General features: G+C 40.0%; 1 protein-coding gene and 1 long non-coding RNA gene across 4 annotated transcripts in view; one reads left to right on the top strand and one right to left on the bottom strand.

Moving 5' to 3' along the window:
• Positions 1 to 10,488: 10,488 nt before the first annotated feature.
• Positions 10,489 to 12,224, top strand: LOC138964465 (uncharacterized). The gene is made up of 2 exons (XR_011455111.1): positions 10,489 to 10,637; positions 12,108 to 12,224. It is a non-coding gene; the product is annotated as an uncharacterized lncRNA (long non-coding RNA).
• Positions 12,225 to 12,839: 615 nt separating this feature from the next.
• The window catches only part of LOC138964460 (5-aminolevulinate synthase-like), a 48,470-nt gene continuing 34,018 nt past the window's right edge, over positions 12,840 to 27,291 (bottom strand). For all 3 annotated transcript variants that reach the window (XM_070336427.1, XM_070336426.1, XM_070336428.1), the window contains exons 5-11: positions 24,494 to 24,704; positions 21,480 to 21,664; positions 20,845 to 21,024; positions 19,934 to 20,098; positions 19,317 to 19,456; positions 18,676 to 18,804; positions 12,840 to 18,115 (exon numbers count right to left, since the gene is read on the bottom strand). In XM_070336427.1, the coding sequence (XP_070192528.1) occupies positions 17,780 to 18,115; positions 18,676 to 18,804; positions 19,317 to 19,456; positions 19,934 to 20,098; positions 20,845 to 21,024; positions 21,480 to 21,664; positions 24,494 to 24,704 (1,346 nt within the window). In that variant the 3' untranslated portion in view covers positions 12,840 to 17,779. The remainder of the gene's footprint in view (positions 18,116 to 18,675; positions 18,805 to 19,316; positions 19,457 to 19,933; positions 20,099 to 20,844; positions 21,025 to 21,479; positions 21,665 to 24,493; positions 24,705 to 27,291) is intronic.

Below are 27,291 nucleotides of genomic sequence, written 5' to 3'. Positions count from 1 at the left end.
GGTGTGTGTGTGTGTGTGTGTGTGTGTGTGTGTGTGTGTGTGTGTGTGTGTGAGTGCGTGATTGCGTCTATGAGCAGTGTACATTATTGCTCGAGTGAGGGCGCTTTGCAGTTTACAAATCCTAATCTGTGATATTCGTAATGTGATTGCTCTGCTGTGAAACCCAACTCCTGTGATAGGAGAGGGTCAATTTACATAGTGCAATGTTATATTTGATTGTGATAGTCTTAAAGACGTTTGACCTTATTTAGATTTTATCTGTACATGTATTGAATTTAAAGATGACACGGACAGCACTTTAGGTCTGTGTTATTGGAAATATGATAGGCGTGCTTGTTATTACCAACGTGAACCAATGTTTTATGTTTTATGTGTGTTGTCATATACCATTGTTTTTATAATCGTTTACAGGCAGGCAGGGTGTTCTCCGAAGACAAAATTCCCATTCTTATGTAATATTTTAATGGACAATAAAGTGCTGTCATTGTTTTTATTGTTGTCAGCGCGCGTATCTGGGGGCATGCGCATGGTGTGTCTGTGTGTCTGTCGGAGTCTTTATCCGTGGTGCTCTGCGTATGAAAAGGTGCTGGTTGATATAACGAGAACGTGAAAAAGATAAAAGTACATCGTGTTCACCTGCAACTGCAGAAAGGGGAAATGTGGGGCAAGGCGGGCGGGGGGGTGGGGGGCACAAAAATTCTCTAATTGACCACGCAAGAGAATTATCATGACAGGTTGACAGCCCATGCAATTATAGGCAAAGAAAAGCATTCTGCAGTTTGCCCATTCGGAGTAAGGACCAAGATTAAAGGTAAAGTCCTACCTGTGTAGCCTAAACAATTCGACTGACTCACCATCTTTGACCTGCCCAGGCTTTTACATGGGATGAGAATGATTATCCCTCCGCAAACCCTAAAAAAATGCAACAGCTTTCGTACTTTGTGTACAGAGCGGGAATGTTTTGATGAACTGATTTCTTTAACGGACACTCGTTGCAATGTGTGAAGTTAATGATAAAAAAAAATCTCATTGTGAACAAGAAGCAATCAAGATGTTGATTTTTGGTATGTGCCAAAGTGAAGGGGTGGCCCAATCCCAAATAGCAGATCTGGTGGTGAGCAAAACTGTTTTCACGCGAAGGACTTCTTCTTCTTGAGCGTTCCAGAATTTTTCTGGTTACGTGTGAGCTCGTTTGCCCATTTGGGTTCCCCACACTATACTCTGAGAGCATAGTCAGCTTCACTCCGCTTTCGCTGAGTAGGCATGCTGGGTATTTTCGTGTTTCCATAACCCACCGAACTCCGACATGGATTACAGGATCTTTTCCGTGCGCACTTGGTCTTGTGCTTGCGTGTACACACGAAGGGGGTTAAGTCACTAGCAGGTCTGCACATAAAGTTGACCTGGGAGATCGGAAAAATCTCCACTCTTAACCCACCAGGCGGCAGCGACCGGGATTCGAACTCACGACCTCCCGATTAGGAGGCCGACGTCTTACCACCACGCCATTGCGCCCCTGCAGAATCGTCCATGGCTTTTAACATTGGAAACGAGCATTCTTTTGCTTGGACAAATACCCCAAAATCTACCCACTGGCTGGTTTTTGTGCAGAATAGGATCTTTTTCTGAATGAATTTCACGACTAACGCTTTAAACGTTAATCTGCAAAAAGTTAATTCTGCGAAATCTTTCTAATCAGTCTCAACAGGAAGCAGCCAGACTAATGATTTTTTGGGTGGGTATTGTGTTTGAGTGGAAGGATACTTTTATCGAGTGTGGTGGATTACATCATCAATAAAACCGGCACACAGAACTCCCCCGAAAGCGGCGTAAGGCTGCCTGAATGGCGGGGTAAAAACGGTCTTACACGTAAAAACTCACTCGTGCATGAGTGAACGTGGGAGTTTCAGCCCATGAGCGACGGAGAAACACACAAAAAGGTGCCTTTAAATCTCACATTCTTGAGCCGACAGGTCGAGTGTGTGGGAAAGACATAACCTATATTCTATGCACTCAAAAAAAGAGCTCCAATTTTACTATTTTCGTTGAGCTGACTATGCACAAAGTTGCGTCAGGTTACGTGCGAATCGAGGGTGGTGCAGCTATACATGTCAGCTATACATTTTATTAATACAATCAAAAAGGAACGGAGATAAAGATATCCTTGAGTTCTTGACATGTTCATTGTCTGACACTGCGAAGCAGGATAAGGATAAGATTTTATATAGTCCTGTAAGCGTTACCCTCATGTAAATTCGGGCTGCTTTCTCAATGGGGAAAGCGAGCTGCCTTACAGTACGGCACTACCCATTTTTTCCCCTGCATGCGTGTATTCCTGTTCTCATGTTTTCTTTCGCTGTGGGTTCTTTATCGTTCGCATGAGTGCACACGGGGGTGTTCGGACACCGAGGAGAGTCTGCACATAGGATCGAACCCGCGCCGATAGCGACAACCGAAGCCAGCGCCGCTACCGACTGAGCTTTTCCCCCCGCAGTCAACAGTTTCCAAAATTCTTTGCACGGGGAAAAAAATAATTTAATGCTGACACCGCAAAAGTCGCCGGGGTCAGCGATCGTCAACCGTCAGTTGCCGGGGTCAACGACCAGTTGTTTGGCTTTCCCACTGACGTACCTTGGAGGTACCCTCCTTCCCATATGATATTGAAACGCGCCATAGATCTTGTCCATGCGTTCAAGAGCGATGACAGCACCTTTTCACTTCGACATGTATATATACATTGTATATGCCAAAATGTCTTCAGTAATTGATTTTTTGTTACAAATCTTTCGTTTTTTTCGTGGTTTTATTTTTCAAAAGGTGTATTCCCAGAAAGCTGGACTGAGTCCTCTGTTCTCTTCTTCTCCTTCTTCTTCTTCGTTCATGGGCTGAAACTCCCACGGTCACTCAAGTTTTTGCACGAGTGGATTTTTACGTGTATGACCGTTTTTACCACGCGGGCCATTCAGGCAGCACACGCCGATTTCGGGGGAAGCATGCTGGGTATTTTCGTGTTTCTATAACCCACCGAACTCTGACATGGGTTACAGGATATTTTCCGTGCGCACTTGTCACAAAGAGGGATAAGGCACGGAGGCCCTAGAGCTTTCAGTCATGCCTCTGGCAGCTACCCGTTTAAAAACATGCCAAGTTTCATTGACTTTCATGCAAGAAGTCTATATCGTTTATAACGTAATCTGCGACAAAAGACAAATCGTTGCTTCCGCAATGCTGTGACCCCTGTGACCCCTGCACTGTTCCTTTAACAATTAATTAATGAGTTTGGTCATTAAAAATCTGAAACTTCTGATCAACATTTTAATTTTAGCAATCGATCCACTTATTCTTTATTATTTCCTGATTCCAAATACATATAGATATGTTGTCTTTGGATTAAATACAAGCTCAGAAAGTTAAGAACAATACAGAACAAGTCGCGTAAGGCGAAAATACAATATTTAGTCAAGTAGCTGTCGAACTCACAGAATGAAACTGAACGCAATGCCATTTTTCAGCAAGACCGTATACTCGTAGCATCGTCAGTCCACCGCTCATGGCCAAGGCAGTGAAATTGACAAGAAGAGCGGGGTAGTAGTTGCGCTAAGAAGGATAGCACGCTTTTCTGTACCTCTCTTTGTTTTAACTTTCTGAGCGTGTTTTTAATATAAACATATCATATCTATATGTTTTTGGAATCAGGAACCGACAAGAAATAAGATATAAGTGTTTTTAAATTGATTTCGACAATTTAATTTTGATAATAATTTTTATATGTTTAATTTTCAGAGCTTGTTTTTAATCCGAATATAACATATTTATATGTTTTTGGAATCAGCAAATGAAGGAAAATAAGATAAACGTAAATTTGGATCGTTTTATAAATTGTTATTTTTTTTTACAATTTTCAGATTTTTAATGACCAAAGTCATTAATTAATTTTTAAGCCACCAAGCTGAAATGCAATACCGAAGTCCGGGCTTCGTCGAAGATTACTTGACCAAAATGTCAACCAATTTGGTTGAAAAATGAGGGCGTGACAGTGCCGCCGCAACTTTCACGAAAAGCCGGATATGACGTCATCAAAGACATTTATCAAAAAAATGAAAAAAACGTTCGGGGATTTCATACCCAGGAACTCTCATGTCAAATTTCATAAAGATCGGTCCAGTAGTTTAGTCTGAATCGCTCTACACACACACACACACACACACAGACAGACAGACACACACACACACGCACATACACCACGACCCTCGTTTCGATTCCCCCTCGATGTTAAAATATTTAGTCAAAACTTGACTAAATATAAAAACGAGCTTTCCTATTAAGCGCAGTACGCTACTACGCTATACTGGCTTGTCACTTCAAGCAATCAGCTACGTTTTCTACGTGAATCATGTTGTATCATGCTTTCAGTCTTTGGTCGCGGGGAGTCCGCGAAGCATTGTCTTCCTGAAATACAGTGCGTTCCGTTACGTTCTGTGAATTTGACAGATTGACTAAATGTATTAATTTCGCTTTAACGACGCGACTGGGTTTTTTTTTTAATACACAGTACAAGAGGCAAGTTGTGTTGTGTTGTGTTTGTTTGTTTGTTTGTTTGTCTCTTAGTTTCAGACTAGCTAATCAATGCATGGGCAGATGTGTCGAAAATAGAAAAATACAGAATCAACATTCATTCATTGTGACAAGATTGGACTGCGGAAAACCCGCAAAAACTGAACAGGCCGAGGGGTTATAGAGAGCGAATTGGGGGAGTGAAAAGGAGGATGGGGGAAGGAGGGGGAGGGGGGGGGGAGGAGCTTGTCACATATGCTGACCCTAGTTTGTACTATTACGTGAAACTCAGCAGGGGTTTGCCAAGGGTCGAGTGCATAGGCACGTTGGGAAGTAAGTGATTGGGGAGGTGGGTGGGGGTCTGGGTTAACTCTTCAGAATCTGTCTCTCAGGTGAGGTGTGCAAAAGTGCATTTCTCAGGTCATTTGAGTGTGTGTGTGGGGGGGGGGGGGCTGTGCAAGTTACCACACATTTCAACGGTCAGGTGTGGTCTAATGCTTTCCTGAACTGGCTTGGGGTCATCGATTGAATAACCCCGCGTTGGTCTAAAAGTATCGTTTGTGGTGTTATTACCCGCTAAACACGGCTTAAAAAAAACCACCTTGTAATTATGGCTGCTTATAGGAATGACACCTACACCGTTCAGCATGCCATAACATCATTGTTAAAAAAATATAAGGGAACACAACTGAATGTTTTGGATACAAATATAATTGTTCTTTTAAATGACATGCAAAACTAGTTGCGTTTTAGCTTTTCTGATTTTGTTGTCGATTTTAACGCGGGAACCTTGCTTTTGCGAATTTGATTTGGGGGGGAGTCTGTGTTATAGGTTCCACTGTATAGACACTTCAATTTGTTTGCTTGATATGGTAGGGGACTGGATGACCTTTCCAGTCATATAACTGGTTTTACAATAAACGGCCTCATCAAACAGATATGCACTCAAACGCATCTGCTTAGTTTTGTTATGCCGCGTAGTATCAAACGCAAAAAAAGAAACTGCAAAGCGGTAAAATATTCAAATTTCAAACAAAAACTCTATGATAATATAATAACCATGACTATATATATATTGATCTTTTTAGGCTTTGGAAAGTTTTCAATTTAAACCACTGATTTCGCAGAGCATTGTAAGTTGAACTGGTCATGCCAAAAACCACTTAGGCCCAGAGAGTTCGAATGTTGTTTTGACATTATTTGAACTAGGGAGATTTATACACATTATTTACATAAAAACAATGCAAAAAGCGGTAAATTATATTGGAAAACGTATTACTATTATTACAATCCACCAATTGAAACCAAGAACTCAACATTCTATTTTTACTTGAACATCTCCAAAAATCATACAAGTCGGGGTTGATTTTCCTAATGTCAAAATAATCTTCTAAAAACAAAACAACAATTTGTTGCTAAGGCCTAAAAAAAAAAAAAATAGGTGTGGTTACGGTAACCCGACTTACCCTATTTTTAGGGGCCGATCCTATAACTTTTTATTACATTTGTCAAAAAAAACACCACAAAAACCAAGAAAACGAGTGCAGAAAACGCAATGAAAGCGAAAGCGCCCGAGTCGTACACTTATTTCCCTGTCAAGTAGGTTTAATTTGTACACATTAGAAAAAAAAGTTTTAAAAAAAAGTGATTGCCTACCTTCCTACCCTATTTGTTTTGGCTATGTTACCGTAACCACACCTATTTATTTTTTTTTGCCTAATTTTGCCAAATGTGGACCCCATACTTCACAACAATATGATATGATTGGTACAACTATTCTGTCAAATAACTCAAGTTGAATATCAATTGACAATGACATGCTGAAAATGGCACAAGAGGCTTTATCATATTTCTTGAAACCGTCCTTCACATGATGAATGTTTTTTCTTTCTTGTGTGTCCAAAGATACGCTTACAACACCTCTTTTTTTGCAAACACTGTGTGTATGTGTGCACATGTGTATGTGTGTGTGTGTGTGTGTGTGTGAGGGCGCGTGCGTTTGTGTGTGTTTTGTGTGTGCACATTGTATGTATGTTTAGGCTATTCGTGACAAAATGGCGTGTGTGCGTACCTTGATTACCAGGCGAGCCTTGGAAGGTTTGAAATGTTCGTTGGTCTACGTACCTGTTACCCCATTAGTGTTTGTGCTTGCGTGTTTCTGTTATCATCACAGTTACAGAACACACCTGGCTGGGAAAGTAAATTTGAATGCCATGAAAAGAAGGGAGAGAAGTAATGTCGACAAGCATGGGAAACCACGCCACGCACTTTTAACATTTTGTTTTGACCAGATGTTTTCAGATAGACTAGAAATCGAGACGAGGGTAATGGTGTGTGTGTGTGTGTGTGTGTGTGTGTGTGAGTGTGTGAGTGTGTATGCGTGTGTGTGTGCGTGCGTAGAGCGATTCCCGAAAAAAACACTGGACCGATCTTCATGAAACTTTACATGTAAATTCTTCCAGATGATACCCCAACAACTTTTTTTCTTCTGTTTTTTGATAAATGTCTTGAACGTACTGTGATGGCGTTATTTTTTAACCAAATTGATTGAAATTATGGTCAAACAATCTTTTACTCAGTCCGGACTATGGCATTGCATTTCAGCTTGGAAGCTTCAAAACTAATCAAAGAGTTTGCTCATTAAACTTTTTTTTTTAAATCCAAATTTCAGTAATACAAGTCATGTAGATTAAAAAAGATTACATTGTCATTGTATTCTTTATCATTTTCTGAATCAAAACATATTTGGATATATCATGCCTCCTCTGAGAATGTGCTCAGAATTAGAGAAAATAGGTCTATGCAAATTAGGTACTATGTTCCGATGCTTCCCAGAGACAAGCACAACCCGTCTTGGTTTTTACATTTTGTCAAGTTTTGACTAAATGTTTTAACATAGAGGGGGAATCGAGACGAGGGTCGTGGTGTATTAGTGTGTCTGTCTGTCTGTCTGTCTGTCTGTGTCTGTCTGTCTGTCTGTCTGTCTGTCTGTGCGTGTGTGTGTGTAGAGCGATTCAGACTAAACTACTGGACCGATCTTTATGAAATTTTACATGAGAGTTCCTGGGAATGATATCCCCGGACGTTTTTTTTCTTTTTTTCGATAAATGTCTTTGATGACGTCTTATCCGGCTTTTTGTAAAAGTTGAGGCGGCACTGTCACACCCTCATTTTTCAATCAAATTGATTGAAATTTTCGCCAAGCAATCTTCGACGAAGGCCGGACTTCGGTATTGCATTTCAGCTTGGTGGCTTAAAAATTAATTAATGACTTTGGTCATTAACTCTTACCAGTTCGGGGGTTTTAGGGCATATTTTACAGTGCTGTTGGTGCCTACTTGCCGAGTGGCTATCTGGGGTCATATTCTAAATGAAATATAGAAAGTTATATATCAAATGAAAGGAAAATGAATAAGCTTTTCATATTTGCAAAGAGAATTGTGCTATCTTTAAAGCTAAAATTTTTTATGGGGGTGACAACATGATTTTTGTTGAAATTTGTACGCCCATTTTTTGGAACACGTGACAAACACAAAGAAGAAATTTTTTTTGTGTTCAGTTTATTTTAGATATGCTGCTAACTAGTCTGTTTGGGCATTCATTTTACATAACATAGCAAAGTTTTATAGAGTTTTGCTGAAAAACAAAAAAAGTTATTGTCACCTGAATACCCCCACCCAAATTTCAAAGTTGGACGTTTCATGCCTAAGGCCCCCCCAAAAAAAATATTCTGTTTACGGTATCCTGACTGACCCTATTTTTTCGCGCGACCCTAGACTTTTGTTTGGCATTTGGTAAAAATAAAAAAATAAAAAATAAAAAATAAAAATTTTGAAAAAAAAAATTTTGAAAAATAAAAAAATTTGAAAAAAAAAATGAAAAAAAAAAAAAAAAAAAAGGGCTTTGTTTTTTGGCAAAATAACTTAAAAATATGTTTTGGGGAAATAAAAAAAAAAATTAAAAAAAGTCCCGACCTACCGACCCTTCTTTTTTGGCCTATGTTACCGTTAACAGACTTTTTTTTTTTTTGTGCCTAATAATACATTTCTATAACTAACTTATAACAAAAACCCAGCTTGTTTCAGTCATAAAGTGTGTCTTAAATATGAGTTTATCCACTGTCCGACCCATCCAATGTAAAAAAAAAAATATATATATATATATAATTAGATAATTGGTCAGTGGAAAACTACAGGGGGGGCATCGTAAGCTTGCTTACGATGGGCAAGGGAGCGAACTGGTAAGAGTTAAAAATCTAAAAATTGTTAAAAAAAAAAAACTTTTTTATAAAACGATCCAAATTTACGTTCATCTTATTCTTCATCATTTCCTGATTCCAAAAACATATAAATATGTTATATTTGGATTAAAAACAAGCTCTGAAAATTAAAAATATAAAAATTATGATCAAAATTAAATTTTCGAAATCAATTTAAAAACACTTTTATCTTATTCCTTGTCGGTTCCTGATTCCAAAAACATATAGATATGATATGTTTGGATTAAAAACACGCTCAGAAAGTTAAAACGAAGAGAGGTATAGTAAAGCGTGCTATGAAGCACAGAGCAACCGCTACCGCGCCAAACAGGCTCGTCACTTTCACTGCCTTTTGCACCAGCGGCGGACTACGTTCAGTTTCATTCTGTGAGTTCCACAGCTTGACTAAATGTAGTAATTTCGCCTTTCGCGACTTGATTAAGTTTCAGCTTGCCAAGCCGGGTTACTAGATTTAGTCTCGTTGATGACCAGTTTTCAGTGTATATCTTTGAGTTTCAGGCCTACAGATTAACTAAATGTTTTGATATCGCTTCATCTTGATATCGCTTCATCATGAAGTTCAGAGAGAGAGAGAGAGAGAGAGAGAGAGAGAGAGAGAGAGAGAGAGAGAGAGAGAGCGAGAGAGTGAGCATCAAAGCATATTTTAGAAGAAAAACTGTAGTGTCAGCGCTTTCACAAACTGTAATACCTTACATGCAGAATAAAACAAAACACTGTTAGTTATACATCAGATAAATCTTGGTCAATTTATTTGTTCACAACAATGTTATTACCAAGTCTTTGTGAACACAGATGTAACAGTCAGAAAGACACCACTCAGTTGGCCTGACCTTGAAAATATCACCAGAGTCATAACAATAAGTAAGTTAACTTTTAGGCACATATAAGAGCTCCTTGGGAAGGAGATTTTTGTCACCTTCACAAGTCTAACAATGATACATGTATTCTTTCTTTCTTTATTTGGTGTTTAACGTCGTTTTCAACCACGAAGGTTATATCGCGACGGGGAAAGGGGGGAGATGGGATAGAGCCACTTGTCAATTGTTTCTTGTTCACAAAAGCACTAATCAAAAATTTGCTCCAGGGGCTTGCAACGTAGTACAATATATTACCTTACTGGGAGAATGCAAGTTTCCAGTACAAAGGACATAACATTTCTTACATACTGCTTGACTAAAATCTTTACAAACATTGACTATATTCTATACAAGAAACACTTAACAAGGGTAAAAGGAGAAACAGAATCCGTCAGTCGCCTCTTACGACATGCTGGGGAGCATCGGGTAAATTCTTCCCCCTAACCCGCGGGGGGTAACAATGATATTAAGTGAGGGGTGTGTACAACAGACCTATGAACACAGACTATAGTGTCTTTTCACCAACAAATTCCTAACTATGAGTGTACACTTACATTAAACGTTGTATCCATCTTTTTACTTAACCTGTGAACACAGACTATTGTGTTGTTTCACCAACACATTTCTTACATATTGTATCTATTTTGTTTTACTTAACATACACAGCTGAGCTGCCTGTGCTAAAAGTGCCACAGAAATGTTCTTCTCAGTGGCGACATCAAGTCAATGAAGGTCGATCACTGTAAAAAGAACAAAATATCTTCATGATGGAAAAATCATGGCAGAAAGGCATATGTTTTGCAGTAAATGAACATTGCAAAAAGTATGCTTCATTGCTGCAAAATCTTGGTACATAGACAATTAATTACCTGAATGTTCCAGTAGAACTAGACTACCTTTGGTCGCATCTATGGTCTGCACCACGTTCCACATCTACATTAAGGCAGGTCAAATGGAGACAGGGATATTACTCTTCATACACAAAGGGAAGCCACTGAGTTGTGTCGCCATTTTTTCCTGGCAGGCTGGGAATTCGAACACATCGACCAGGGAACGCAGAAGAAGAAGAAGAAGAAGAAGAAGAAGAAGAAGAAGAAGAACACGTCGAACATTCGAATGACGTAAATAGAACAAACGTCACATTTTTCAGGCAGCGGAAGTGAATGACGTCAGAAAATGACGACACCGCCAGAAATAAAAACAATGCGACACGCCTACCAACCACGAGGTCAAAAACACGTGGGCATCTAATGAAATCGGTACAAAGCCGTTCTCTTTGCCAGTGACATCGTAATAATCACCAAAGCTAACATTGAAGCTCCGGTAGCAGGTAAGAGAGTGTCTCCCAACCCGTGATGCTCACAGCGTGATTGCATCAGAATACCACATGTTAAAACCGGTGTTTGAACTAGAATAACAGCCAGTAGTATTAAGAACAAGTGTCTTGTGTATGCAGCCCTCTTTCTACTGTACGCTGGCAGCAGATAATACAATAATTGAAGTCCTTCGAGGCATAAGGGGCCCATAAGGCGAAAAATTGCTTTAATTCCACCCTCAAAAAGTCCCAGCCTTCAAACCGTAACAAATAACAGTACGCACTATTAAGCAAAATTATAAACCAAGCCTTGATTATTAATTTTTATTATTACATTTGTATCAAACAAGTAACCTCCACCTTTTGATTGGCGTTTTTATTACATTTGAATCGGACTTGTGGCCTTTCAAAGTTGCGGTGACCTTTGACTTTCAACAGAGGTCATATGTAACAGTGGTTTTTAAAAACATAATTTAGTTGGCTCATATATCTGAGACAAATGATCGGACAACAGCCCTTTACATTATCGTGACACATATTTTTCTGGGGCACACTGGACAGTAATAGTGCAAAGGGTGGGGTTAATCAATGGAGTGAACCCCCCCTAAAAACACTACCAACCTGTCGTTTTTTTTGTTTTTTTTAATGCCGTTTTGATCGCTCTTGCGTTTACAACCCATCTCATCAAATCGTAATTTATTTCCAGGCTACCAGCAATAAAATACCTCAACATGAGCAACACATTTAAAATAAATTCTGGCAAAAGTCGTGACGTCACAAAGTTTGAGTATGCGCAACATTTTCGTTTACCAGTGCATTTCGTTACCTGCCCATTGCTGCTTTGGGTGATATTTTTTAAATGACTATTCCTATGCAGATGTTTGTGTAATTGGCCGTTTTCAAAACATACCCATTTTTCGATTTTTCGGTCCAAAATTCAAAACGGGCACTGTCTTCCGAGACTCATAGCTCCAAAACGAACCCACTACCCTATATTTTTTTTATGCTGAATGCATAGCAGACAGATCGATCTTAAAAGATAACCAACTTTTGGGAGAAACCAATTTATATTTAACGGGTCCAGTGAACTACCTTAAATGAGACAGATTAAGAGGTAATCAAGAAAATCTTGCCTCAATGAATGAATAATATTTCAACCTTGGTGGTCTATGAGGTGCCCCTGATTTCAATATTGCTACACTTGCAATATGTGACCCTCCACCATGGAATGAGTCGCATGTCACCTTTGCATGATTTTCATATTTTTACATTTTCCTGAAGAGTTTTTTATGCTCTATCCAGTGGTGAAACCCGTTTTAGAAAAGAGCGAAAACTGTTTGAGTTATAAGCCTGTGACTAAGATGACCTTCACACTGTTACCAGACACTCACCGGACTTACATTAAGCCTAGCGCAGAACTGCACGAGGTGACATGCGAGTCATTTCGTGGTGGAGGGTCACATATTTGCTCAAATAAACTTTTTTCTGTTTCAATGTATGTTTTTCAGTGGTGGTATGAAAAACAACTAACTTCAAAAACTTTGTGAGACATAAATCTGCACGTTTTCTCCTTACACACATAAAGGTATTTCTCATAAAAAAAATCTAACGTCAAAACCTTTGTCAGACGTAAATCTGCAAGTTTTCTCTTTACGCATAATGGTATTTCTCATGTTAATACAGAAGATTGAAAGACTTCAAAATCACAGAAACTGTCAAGGACACACACATGGAGCAGAGAGAGAGAGAGACATGCAGAGACAGACAGATATGGAACCTAGAATTATCTGTCATAGACTGTGCTGGTAAAAAAAGAAACAATGAAAGAAAACAGCCAATTTCCAGTTGCTTTTTCTCTTTCTGCCATCCAAATTTACATATATTATTGTCTTACAGAATAAGGATAAGATAAGAATAAACTGACATAAAAAAAATCTTACTGCTTTTGATACAGTCACTTGTGTAAATGTGCCAGAAGCACAACACAGTTTTGATACAAGTAGTTTTGATACGATGCTGAAGAGTGTACATGTAATACAGCTTTTTATCAGATTTCTGACCGTTACGTCTGTCTCCAGCGAGGCTTCTTCTCCCAGACTACGTCTTCACCATGGAAAATACACCACTGCCTTTATAAGTACATCTCATAAACGGCAATTCAAGACAAAATTATTAGCAATTAAGAGCAAAATAAAGTACAATCAGAGATCTTTATCATAAGATATATGAACAAAATAATGAGAATGTACATGTAAACTAAAATAATCAAAGAGTACTTTTCTGAACACTGTGGTGCTCTGAGATAGTAATGTTAAATGCTCAGGCTACAACCACCCATCTCCTCTGGAGCAATCAAGCAATCTCCAAATCTCAACATCTCCGTAGGTACATTAAGAAAGGTTGTAAACACCTTATGTGGATTCATTGTGTACGTTCCACATTCCCTGTTGGTCAGTTCAGTTTGGATGGAGCAAAGTCGTCTTAACAACTCTCTCTCTTCCTCCATTTGTCAGTCAGAGCAAGTCTTCTCGTCACAACCATTGCAGCCTTCATTTCTTTGGCAATTCTCAGATCACAAGATTGCACAATTTGCTATGCTCACAATTTGCTCACAATTTAGAGTGTCCGAGTTGAATCAATATGACGCCAAAAGAAGAAAAGATCTTTCCTTAAAAGATGTCATAAAGTATGACCTGTAATGACAACTACCTTAGAAGAGATGACATTTTCCTGTAAAGGACACCTGTGGCTCATTGAAAGTGAAAGTATGAAAGGACACCAGCATTGAGGAAGCGCTTTAGGCTGGTCCTCTCTTGACAGGTATCAATTGTACAATCACTAATGATAACCTGAACTTTAATGGTCAAAACTGAATAAAATGATAAAAAAACCAAGAAAGGTAAGTTGTTGGAACGTTGTTACATGTATTGACAAAAATACAAGTGTATTTTTATTATAACGTGATTGCAACTCATTTTTGTCAATAACAACGTTCCAACAACTTTCCTTTCTTGTTTTTTTTATTCTGAATTTTGGAACGTTGGCAGTCTCCTTGTGTTTGGATTTGAAGAAAATTATGATAGATTTGTATCTGTGAGTTGCCAGAGAAATGAAGGCTGCAATTAAATAACCCTACTTGCGCCCAACAAACCATTGCTGGTAAACACGACCAGGTCTGCTCCATTCTATACTCTTCTCATTACTTCAGTGGTCAAGGCGGTGCACTATAATAAAAGTACATTTCTACAGGTAATTTAATTTTCTAGCAGTGTAAATTTTCCAATTCAAAGTCAAGAAAAAAATAAAATCGACCAAGATTTAAAAGAATCTATTTTCTGCAGAGTAAGCAAAATATTATAACCCAAAGCAAATAAGGGGTAGACTATAAATAATAATAATAAGTGCCCACACCAAACAGACCATCACAGAAAATTTTCACCAAGCATTTGTTTTGCTTTTCTTCAAAAAGAGAGAGAGAGAGAGAGAGAGAGAGAGAGAGAGAGAGAGAGAGAGAGAGAGAGAGAGAGAGAGAGAGAGAGAGAGAGAGAGAGAGAGAAGCAAGGCTCAGGGAACCCAGAAAATGCGTTAGGCATCAGAAGTATAACGGAAACAGGACAGGGAACTATGACGATCCAAATTAAATGTTCACCAAAGAAAATGGGGAAAATAAAGATGACTTAATCATAATGTCTTAAGGAGAAAGTACCAGAACCAAAAGAAAAAATTACCAACCCAATAAATGACAAATATTCATGACTTGCACGACCCCGTGACCCAGCATAATTAACAGACACAATGTGAAGGCCATACGGTTTGTTGGGGGAACCAGAACTTCCGGTTAGAACACACGTGGAAACTTTACTACAACATGCATTAGTTTTAAAGACTGATCAGCACGCAGAACCCTGTACACCGCAACCCAGCTGCAGCCACTCAATTTGCAAAAGTAAATCCTCAGAAACGTCCTCGCATAAAATTCTCACATGCTTTATCAAGTGGGAAACATATTTCACCCTTATTCTTCCCGCAAAAACAGCCACAGATTCCCAATCATTTTCAGCTTGGAAAGAAACGAGAAGCGATTATATCCTTGTCTAAAAAAAACCAACATAACATAATGATAAATTTGACGCAACTGTGACGACACTTTTCTTAATTCTTGTCTAAAAGAACCGGAAGTTTGAATTCCCCCAACAAATGGGAAAGCCGAGACTAGTAATGGCAGCCACCATGCGCTAAGTCCCAAACTCTACTACAAGTCGTGAATATTTGCCTCCCTTGCATCAATGGCATTTTGGCCTAGCTGTATTGAGATGGTCTTGCGGGGCGGGGATGTAGCTCAGTCGGTAGCGCGCTGGATTTGTATCCAGTTGGCCGCTGTCAGCGTGAGTTCGTCCCCACGTTCGGCGAGAGATTTATTTCTCAGAGTCAACTTTGTGTGCAGACTCTCCTCGGTGTCCGAACACCCCCGTGTGTACACGCAAGCACAAGACCAAGTGCGCACGAAAAAGATCCTGTAATCCATGTCAGAGTTCGGTGGGTTATAGAAACACGAAAATACCCAGCATGCTTCCTCCGAAAACGGCGTATGGCTGCCTAAATGGCAGGGTAAAAAACGGTCATACACGTAAAATTCCACTCGTGCAAAAAACACGTGTACGTGGGAGTTTCAGCCCACGAACGCAGAAGAAGAAGAAGAGATGGTCTTGCAAATTGTGCACAAAATCTTCAATCTGAAAAGTATGCCAGACCGTCAAGTCAAATGCCTTTTTAGGGCATTGAAAGTTTGAAGCATAGAAAACGGGTGTGACTTTTTTTTAACTTGAGATACAAGAACACTTGAAGTGTCGCAATTATTTTTTGTCCACAGCACTAAAATAAAATTGCTTTGCTGTTAGCATTTCTCATTGTGTACAATGTTTTTTGCAGCGCTGTTGCGGAGCATGTTCAGATTCTTGTGTTCAATTTGCTTGGAGATATCCTCAGTATTACATAGTTGCTATTCATCTGCCTGTAAGTAGAAGTATTAAACGAGAAAAGTTCAGCCATTGATGCACCCACTTTAAGTAGCACAGAAGATACATATTCTTCTGCATATATACGTATACCCATAAAATGATTACCAAGACCTGTACGATATACCAAGCATTTTCCACCTACACCAAAAATAAATGGGTGGATCGGGGAATCTAAAAATACTGCCTTTCTACCTGAAATGCACTTGGGACCCGGGGGGCGGGAATATTGAAAGCTCAGCCTCAAATCAAATGATTACAAGATCTTGGGGAAGAAGGTGTAGACAAGGTAGTAGGGGAAGGGGAGGGCAGGGTAGGGGAAAGGGAGCAAAAATTAGGGCAAAAACTAAGTGCGAGTACAATTTTGATTAAAGATTTGGCATGCAGATAAACAAATTACATGAAGAAAATGTCAACACAATCGGATTTATGCTTCACTCATCCTGTGAATGGAAAAAGACTGAACTAATTTATCATACAGAAGAACCCCCCTCCCTCTTTTTAAGTCCTTAAAAAATCTGAGAAAATCGAAAATTTTAAAAGTAAATTTTCATTTGATTAATATACTTACCCGAATCACATAGTTTAAAATCAACAACCTGCTCGTCAGTGCTGAAAAAGTTGTATGATCTTGGACACGTGGTGATAGAGGTAGTGACGTAGTACACACCAATGGGAGGTAACTCTCAGAGTATGTACTCATTACCATGTCTATGTTTAGCTCTTTAGGTGATGGGGTTGCTTCCCTTTAAAAATGTTAGACGGGTAAGCCTTTTCAGACCTTAGCATCTCAGACTGTGTCAATGCTATATGTGATTCGGAATAAGATTATGTAATTTAATGAGGCTGTAAAAAAAAAGGGAGTCTTGAAATGGAGGCAAATTTACAGAGGCTATAAACAGAAACTCTGAGAAAACGTCTGAAAAGGAAGAGTGTTTTAAACCAATATAAACAAACTGCTTATTCTGGGATAAGAAGATAAGAAAAGTGACTTTTCAGTTTTCCCCTTGCCTTTTATTTTGATGTCACTGCTAATCAGTCACATGATATTTTTAATTCCAGGTTTAGAGGCTTCAAGGGAATGCTCAGAACCTAAACCTAAACCAAGGCAAGGAAATGACTCTCACTGTCAAAATCCTAAGATGTAAAAGTATAACCTAATTCAGATGGAAGAAATGTTTGTCTAAAGTGAAGCAGAACCTGATCGTGTTTAGCCAGTAATCGTTATCCTGTGTCATTGCCAAAGTCATCGTTGTCGTCATCAAATTGTCCCTTGCCCGCATTTTTCTTCACTTGTAATGTCACATCAATACAAATGTGTTAGGCAACAATAAATGCGTGTCTTTTTGTGTTTTTGTCATGTTCTGTCTCCATATTGTCAAAACAAAAACAATAGTCTTGAAAATAACTGCAGATCATGACTTATATACTATTGCTGACATAATTTGGCAGTTTAATTTTGCAGTCAACATCTTCTACAACAATGCAATTAACCATGTTGTACGCAACATGCAGTTTCAGTCACAAATTGCAACGTCCACAGTGAACACCTAGAATACCAGTAACTTTCATTTACATCATTTATTTATTTCATTAAAAAGCAACAAAATCAACACACTGCCCTTTTTTTTAAACTACGTCGTTACAAGTGACAGAAAGAAATGCACGAAACTGGCCCGACAAAATCCAGTTTCCACAAAGGACAATGTTCAATATTTCTCTTGCTCCCTGTTAAGGCGGCTCAAATCGAAACTCAGCCTCAAGCCAAGGTGGCCTGCATGCTCTGATAGGTGCAGTTGGACCTCATACAGATAGGCTCGGCGCCGTACAGCTTGGGCAGGGAGAGTTCTTGCTTGCAGCTCTCGCAGGCCTTGGGATGGGCCCGCTGGAACATGGGCAGGCCCGCTTCACGCCAGACTGTCGTCACAGACTCCACGAAGTAATCCATCATTTCCTGAGTGTGGTGGGCAGTCGGGGCCAGACGTAGACGCTCGCTGCCACGGGCCACGGTCGGGTAGTTGATGGCTTGGACGTAGATGCCAAAGCGCTCCATCAATTCGTTGGACACGGCTGCGGACACCTCAGCGTCTCCTACCTGTGGATGTAAGACTAGTGTGAAATGCTGGTGAGTTGCTGGTTTCATGTAAGGTCATGCTATTTTTTAATTTACTCACATGTTTTAGTTCCATTTTCATCGGTTGCATGACTAAATTTACGAAGAGGTAATGAGAAAGAAAAGTGAGAAAGAGTGCGACGGACAGAAAGAGTAGGGCATAATGAACAGCTGTTCAAGAAAAAACGGCAAAGTATCATGTCAACTTTATCTGTTGACATTCTGAAACTTGATGCAGCCGGAAACCATCCCTCTAATACTGCATAATATTTATAAAGCGCATGTATCCAGGGTTAAACCCTGCTCAAAGCGCTGTACAATCTACCACTCCTTACCCATTCCATCCAACCCTCCCCCTCTCAAACCCCTTCCTGGGTAAAAAATCTCACATCCAGGGATAGCGTTTGGTGTCGGCACACACCAAACCTTATTTCACATCAATAATTACGCCTAATTTTGAAATGAGCATGCCCCTGAGCACATATTGACATTCATTTCACACACAAGCACAAAGGAGTCTCCCTGGGTGGTGTACTACTCACATGGATGGGAATGATGTGGCTGGGGCTGTGCATGGCAGGGAGTCCGGCCTCCACCAGCTTGTCACGGATGTAGCGCACGTTGTTCTGCTGCTGGGAGCGGAGCTCTCGCCCCTCATCACTCGCCAGCACCTGTAGCAACGTAACAACACTTTTGCTTGAGACCGTCAGCATGGAGTAATACTGTGTGCATGTACAGGCAAGAACCCATCACGTCTAGTGTAAACACAGGTATTGTACTTGAGCTCTCGCCCCTCCTCATCCGCCAGCACCTGTAGCAACGTAACAACGCTTCTTCTTCTTCGTTCATGGGCTAAAACTCCCACGTTCACTCATGTTTTAGCACGAGTGGATTTTTACGTGTATGGCCGTTTTTACCCCGACATGCAGGCAGCATACGCCATAACAACACTTTGAGGTGGTGTTTTTTTTCATTTTCATTACTTTACTTTTATTTCATTATTTCTGCACCTGTAGCAACGTAACAACACTGGTGTTTTATTTTCATTTTCATTACATGTACTTCACTTTTATTTCAACACCTGTAGCAATGTAAAAACAATTTGATATCACAGTGGCTGCAGTGGTGATTCTTTAAACTTTACAAGAATACAGGAGAGGGAGAAAAAAGCGAAGTGTAGTACCTTGATGGAGGCTGAACATCCAGCAAGTACGGTGGGCGGTAGGGAGGTGGTGAAGATGAAACCAGCGCCGTAGCTACGTATCATGTCAATCAGCTTGCTAGAGCTCGCGATGTAGCCGCCCATGTTGCCAAACGCCTTGCCTGCAAGGTCAGCAAAACATTTTAAACATTAAGACCAGCGAACGTTTTTCTTTAAAGTTGTGGGTTTTTTGTGCATGATGGTTAAACTGTAACATTCTGCAGGGACAAGGCAATCATTTTGTTTGAATTCTCATCTCTTTTTATTTTAACCCTGTCTTGACAAAATTGGAGGACCCCTGTACACTTGTTTCGCAGGGAAAATCAGCAGTCACACAAAAGTTTTTGTTATTTGTTTTTCTATATGTTGAAACAGAGATGGCCTTGTACAATTAAAACATCAGAGTCCGAGTCAGTTTCACAAAATCACTGGCAATGCTGTGCAATGCTAATTAAGTATTTTTGTTCCCAGTTCTTCCAGTGACTATTTCGAACATGAGGTGTTATTATACACTGAACCCACAAAATCACTGGCAACCAAAACCTCTGCCTTCTTTACAGGAAGGCCTGATAATATTACACTCATCCTCTCTCACTAACCCAAGGTGCCAGAGATGATGTCCATCTTGTGTAGACAGTTGTCCTGTTCTCCCACACCCGCTCCATGGTGGCCGTACAAGCCCACAGCGTGAACCTCGTCCACAAAGGTGAGGGCACCGTACTTGTGGGCAACGTCACACAGCTCATTGGTCGGGCAGATGGACCCTGCATGAGAGAAACAAGTCTTTTAAAAGATGTCAAGTTTTCTTCTTCTTCTTATCTCTTTCTTCTTCTTCTTCTTCTTCTCCTTTTTCTTCTTTTTTTTCTCTCCTTCTTCTTCTGTGTTCATGAGCTTTTTCCACTCAGGGTCACCTTAAAATGAAGCCTGACATTTATTGGGCATAGTCAAATTCGCAAAGTCTATTTCATGAAGCTCGCTGCAAAAAGCTTTAGCACTGAATTTTTGCAAAACCAATTTCGGGCTCAAAAGGACAGCCTCAAGAGTTTTGCCCGCAGCACCATTTTTAACCCTGCCATATGGGCAAGCATGATGCCGCCTTTGGGGGTTACACACGAAGATGTAATTACAATGACAACTAAGGAATCTGATGGGCTACCATTTCCACCATGCACACACAGAAAAATCCTCCAAACACAGAAAAATCCTCCAAACACCATGACAGTCTGAGCATCAAAAGCCTTCGAGGGTTCCACACGAAGATGTAATTACAATGACAACTAAGGAATCTAATGGGCCACAATTTTCAACATATGCACACACACACACAAAAATCCTCCAAATAACCTGATAGTCTGAGCACCAAAAGAGACCCACACATTGGACAGCCGCAATTCCCCCCAAAAGCAGTGTATGGTTGCCTGAATGGCAGGATAAAAGCAGTCATACACGTAAAAACCCACTCGTACAAAAACATGAACAAAGGAGAAGAAGAAGGACAGCCGCCACTCACCATCCATGGAATGTACAGTCTCGAAGGCCACGATCTTGGGCACATTGGGGTCCACCTTGCGGAGCATCTCCTCCAGATGCAGGGGGTCGTTGTGGCGGAAGATATGTTTGGGTGCCCCACTGGTCTTGATGCCGTGAATCATGGAGGCATGGTTGCCAGCGTCCGAGAAATAGTGCAGGTCTGTACGAAAGAATGATTTTCATCACATTATTTCCTTTTCACAGTGCGTTCTAAGGGGCAAATATGCATGAATCGAGAATAAACATATACTCTGTGTTATCACCGCTCTGCAAGGTTACAAGAAAACATACTTCATTACAATCAGAGGGTAACTTTTTATAGTCAAGAATTTCTGACTATATCATTAATTGTTCAATGTAGAATAGTAGAAGCACCCTTCTATGACCCCTTGGTTTGAGATTATTATTCAGATTTCTTGTTCATAATATCTGTACAGTTATCAGTTTTCAGACTCCTTCCATTTTAAGACTTGTTTTTTTCTAAAGATATGTGGAGGTAAAAGGGGGGTGGGGTAGAGAATAAGGGGAGTTTGGAGGTGTGTGTAGGTGGGGGCGTGTAGGTGGGGTTTCATTGAAACAAAACGCAGTGCAGAGATGAAGTCAATGTGAACTCACTTGGCAAAGCCTTGCCCAGGGTGAAGAGAGTGGTGTCGTTGGCCACGTAACAGGAAGTGAAAACGAGGCCAGCCTCCTTCTGGTGCAGATCGGCAACCAGCTTCTCTAGCTCCTCATGCAGCGGGGAGTTGCCGGAAATGTTGCGTGTTCCCCCAGCTCCGGCGCCATGCTTGTCCAGAGCACCCCTGCAATATGAAAATTGTTGCAAGAATTATCAACCACATTGATTGCTGTTCTTAGGCCTCGGTCTTCAGTCACTGATGCATACCTTTTTTTTATCTGGCGCATTGGTCTGACCCCTGACTGACCCCTGTAAATTGATTAAATACAATGATAGTTCGCTCTCAATTGGTGATTTCAATCTATGCCACTTTACCACATGGAAATCTGATTGGAGAGGTAATTGTGGTAAGATAAAATACAACGATAGTTTGCTCGATTTGTGATTTTGATGTGTGTAGCTACTTCACTGGACAGCTGGTCTAATGGACACAATTGTAAAACAAGAAGAGCAAACGCTCGATCGAGTCACTTTCGCAGTTCTGAATATTATATGAGGCATCAGATGGACAGGAAGAAATTGCTATTCACAACACAATGAGTCACGTTCACATAAAATTTGAGCCCGGTCACTTTTATAGTTTCCGAGAAAAGCCCAACGTTAAGTTGTGTGTTGCCGAACAGAAAAGGCTAGTTATCTCCCTTGTTTTTCTGATAACGTTCGTAGAAGGCTACAGATGTAAATACTTTGATGTAAAGAATAATCCTACAAAGTTTCAATCACATCCGATGAACTTTGTCAAAGATATAAAATGTCTAATTTTTCCTTTGACGCTGACCTGTGACCTTGAAAAAGGTCAAAGGTCTACGAAACCATCGTTAAAGTGTAGAGGTCATTGGAGGTCACGACTAAACAAAATATGAGCCCGATCGCTTTGATAGTTTCCGAGAAAAGTTTGTCAAAGATATAAAATGTCTAATTTTTCCTTTGACGCTGACCTGTGACCTTGAAAAAGGTCAAAGGTCAACGAAACCATCGTTAAAGTGTAGAGGTCATTGGAGGTCACGACTAAACAAAATATGAGCCCGATCGCTTTGATAGTTTCCGAGAAAAGTCCAACGTTAAGGTGGTGTCTACGGACGGCCGGCCGGACGGCCGGCCGGACGGACGGCCGGCCGGCCGGACAGACTAACACTGACCGATTACATAGAGTCACTTTTTCTCAAGTGACTCAATAAAGTACAATGATAGTTCACTTCATCTCACGCACATCTGGTCAAAATGAACACTATAATGTAAGATCAAGTTGGGAAAGGGGCTCTAATATGAACTGGCTTCTAATATTAACCATCTCCTGTTCTGACAAACTAACGTTGCTAGAGCGCCCAAAACATTCGCTGCATATACCCTTTCTGGATAGCATGCACTTGTCAAAACAGTTGCAGACACACAAACCTCAAAACCATTGGGCTTTTTCTTTTCTTTACACTTTTGGCAGCGTTCGCTCTAAATGTGACGCTTCAAACAGACTAGTTTCTGTCCACAGACAAAGCTGGTAACACACAAAAATTGCTCTTTATGACAGCTAAGACTGTATTTGTTACATTTTAGCAGTTTGTGCCCCAAGTTACTAGCGCAAACAAAACATAATTGCAAAATTGAAGTTTGTGTGTGTCCCCTAATATGGACCACCTTCAACAAACAGAAGAAAAGAAAAGCTAAAGGCTGGTTTCAGTCATTCATAAAGAAGGTTTTTGAAAATAACCAACATTTGGGCATTCAAACAATATATTAAACAGTCTTCTTTACTTGAAATTGATAATTTCATATATTTTCTCTCTGCTTTCGATTCGTTTCTTAAGTTTTCTGTTGTGTTTCAAATAATGTTCTCGTCAAACCGAAACAGATAAATCTGAAGCATATTTGAATTAGTCTGACTTGCACACTAAGTTGTATTGTTATTTTGAAGTATAGGTGGCTCTTTACAGTAATTAGCGAAGGCCTCTTCACTGTTACTGGTACATAATAGGCGCCTACTTAAGAGAGAACAACTACCAAACACAAAATGAAACTTCTTCATAAGAAAACAAGCTGGTTATCAGCATGAAACAAAAAGTGGTCCATTCTAGGGGCCCTTCCCCTATGATGATAGTTTGCTCGATTTGTGAATTCAGTTTAAGCGACTTTATCACACACAAATCTGGTGGGAATGGACATTGTTGTAAAATTAAGTATCTGATAGTTTGCACCAATCTGAAGTCCATCTGAGCCACACAGTGTACGTGTACATGGTTCCATGTGTGATTCTCTCTGCGTCCCTGTCTCTCCCCTTAGATGAGCGGCCAACAGGGCTCTCAGCCCGATTTTAATGCACAGTCGGTACTCCCGAGCAAATTTGGTATTATGTGAAAGATAAATGCATATATAATCTAACCCAAAATTTCAAGGAACCTGAAAATGGCAGCAGCTATACGCAATCTTAAGGCAAGGTTGCCCAGATATTTTGACAAGTATACTGCAGAAAAAAGCACTTTGTTGCGAAAAATGGTGATTTCAGCTTAACCGCACGCATCGCAGTGAATATTACTGAGTGAATTCTCAAGTACCTGGAAGGTGTAAAACTGCATGTAAAAAGCTTGTTTGACTGTAGCACATAACATCATCAATGCAAAAGCTTTTATTTGAAAGACTTACTCAAAGAAGAGTATACCTACCAAACAGTATCAATGCAAATGCTTTCATTTGTTATTTTGAAGACTTTATCAAAAAAGAATATACATACCTAACAGTATCAATCCAAATGCTTCCATTTGTTATTTTGAAGACTTTATCAAAGAAGAGTATGCCCACCTAACAGCATCAATGCAAAAGCTTTTTTTTTGGGGGGGGGGGGGGGCTTAACCAAAGAAACCAAAAGATTTCATTTTAGCCATACTCAAACAAGAGGATACCCACCTAACAGCATCAATGCAAAAGATTTATTTTAGGCTAAATCAATCGAGAGCATACCCACCTCACAGCCTGGAGGACGGCGGGATGCCAGCTCATGCCGTGGTAGTCGTTGCTGCACCACACGGTGATGTCCTTCTCTCCGTTGGTGCTCTCCAGGGCGTGGGGAAAGGCGGGGCCGGCGCGCATCACCTTGCGGAATGTGCGGTATGTGTGGTCCCGCTTCTTCTTCTCCAGCTCCGTGGCAAAGAAGTCCTCGTAGTTGAAGGTTGGGCCTGAAGGACAGGGTTTGTGAGGGTGAAAGTTAGTATTGTACTGTAAGGAGTGAGTACAGTAAAACCTGTCAAATAAGGACACCCTTGGGACCAGACAAAAGTGTCCTTATTCTGCAGGTGTCCTTATTAGACAGGTGCAAGTAAACGCGACAAAGTCAAGTTGAGAGAGAGAGAGAGAGTACTGTACATGTACATGTGAGTTGTTCTTTGCTACTGGTCACAAGTGGGGGTCAGCTCACACGGACGCATTTTTCAATACAGTCTAGGGGAGAAACTGGTCACAAAGCACCCAGTACATGCCAGAGAGATAGGAGAATCGGCACAATCAAAGAAAATACCAAAATCATTCAATAGATATGGAAATATTAAGATTTACTGTGAAAATGCCAGCAAAAATGGCGTCCAAAAACGGGAACGCACACTTGGTGCGTCTTTGAAGACTTACCTCCCGTTCTGTGTTGTTGATAATAGTCGTGTTTGTGCTGTTGTTGTTGAAATAGTATCTAATAAAACTGATGCAGTTCTTGAAATGTTGCAAATTATTGTTGTCTTTGTGAAATGCGAGAGTGTTCTGAGGCGTAATCTGCATACGGCTGATGTCCCACATAGGGTACCCCACTTCGATCAGCGTATCACTCCAAATGAGCTTCATAGCAGAAAAGCAGATACACTACCAACACACTGCATAACAGATCTACAAGTCTGAGCCAGAATCATTGAAATTTACTTTCTGTATAAAATATTGCAATCAAATTTGTTCACGATGTCCCACAAATAACGCAGGTTACCCTCGCCTTCGATTCAAAGTAACTCCAATCTGACTTAATTACAATCGAAACGCAGATGACGAACTGATTCACCACAAATTTGTGGTATTTTACACACAAATTTCAACTGTGTTGTTTCGCGATAAACAGCCATAAACAAACAAATGTGGCGCCGTCACGTCGCCTTGGAAGGAATAACGCAGGTGACCAAGGCTTGTTTCCGATACCTGTCTGATTAAAATCATCGTTTTTTCACGAATGACGGCTCTTTGGCAGATCTGGTGAGTTGGAAACTGTCTATGAATGTTTCATTTAATGTCAAATGCGTACATTCTTGTCGATATTGTTACCTTTGGGCTCATAAATTAAGTCAATCGTCGTGTTGTCCGAAAGTGACTTTTGTCAGCATAGAACTTACTGTGCTTTGATCATTGACTGAGAAGAATCTTCCGATGACACTAGTTCATTTCACTACGCGACTGCAGATCTGCAAGGAAACTTATGGCAGGGGAAATAAGCTTAAGGGGTTACTTGTGTGTTCAAATCGCGTGAAAGAAACATTACACATTTTGTGCACAGGTTCCTTTAAGCAATATGGACACATCTGTGCAAAGAAAAAAGGGGGTCGACGTATTAACTTTTTTTTTAGAATTTTTTTACTGGGGGTTGTCAAGTACGATTTTGCGAAAAACACTGCAATTTTTAACATGATCCCAACTGCCATATCTAGCTCTACAAATAATAAATGAGACATTAGTTTGTGTATATAAATGAATGGAGAGTATAACTTTATCATAAAACGGTACTTATCAACGTGCATTTTCAGAAAATGATCGAGGTTTATCGAGGGCGTACACATAAAATTATCACTCCTTTAGTAATAAAAACGTATTTAAAAAAAATTCGCGTGAACGAAACATTACACATTTTGTGCACAGGTTCCTCTAAGCAATATGGACACATCTGTGCAAAGAAAAAAGGTGGTCGACGTATTACTTTTTTTTTTAGAATTTTTTTACCGGGGGTTGTCAAGTACGATTTTGCGAAAAACACTGCGATTCTTAAGGGGTTACTTGTGTGTTCAAATCGCGTGAAAGAAACATTACACATTTTGTGCACAGGTTCCTTTAAGCAATATGGACACATCTGTGTAAAGAAAAAAGGGGGTCGACGTATTAACTTTTTTTTTAGAATTTTTTTACTGGGGGTTGTCAAGTACGATTTTGCGAAAAACACTGCGATTCTTAACATGATCCCGACTGACATATTTAGCTCTACAAATAATAAATAAAACATTAGTTTGTGTATATAAATGAATGGAGAGTATAACTTTATCATAAAACGGTACTTATCAACGTGCATTTTCAGAAAATGATCGAGGTTTCTCGAGGGCGTACACATAAAATTATCACTCCTTTAGTAGTAAAAACGTATTTAAAAAAAATTCGCTCGACAGAAACATAACTAAACTTGAACACAGCTAAGTTCACTGTATACATATACAATACCTGTAAACAAAATAAGTTGTTGCCTTATTGTCTGCTTCACAATTATTCCCGTACCAACCCCACCCCCATTATCTTGACTGACAAAAATGATAAAAAGAAATAATTTGGGAGCGCTGGACTTGTGATACATGAGTTTGAATCAGGGTGAAGGGTTGGGGGTCGGAACATTTGTGTGCAAAGTTTCATGAAGATCTGTCCAGTAAATTTCTATGAATCGCACACCACACATACACAAACGTATATATAATATATATGGCCTGGGGCGATTGTAGCTTCCCTTCTTCGTGTCCAGCTCTCTCTCTCTCTCCCTCT

Source organism: Littorina saxatilis, linkage group LG4 (genome assembly GCF_037325665.1).
Source record: "Littorina saxatilis isolate snail1 linkage group LG4, US_GU_Lsax_2.0, whole genome shotgun sequence".
Lineage (NCBI taxonomy): Eukaryota > Metazoa > Mollusca > Gastropoda > Littorinimorpha > Littorinidae > Littorina > Littorina saxatilis.
Note: the sequence above shows the minus strand (reverse complement) of the source record. Positions and strands in the feature narration are given on the sequence as shown.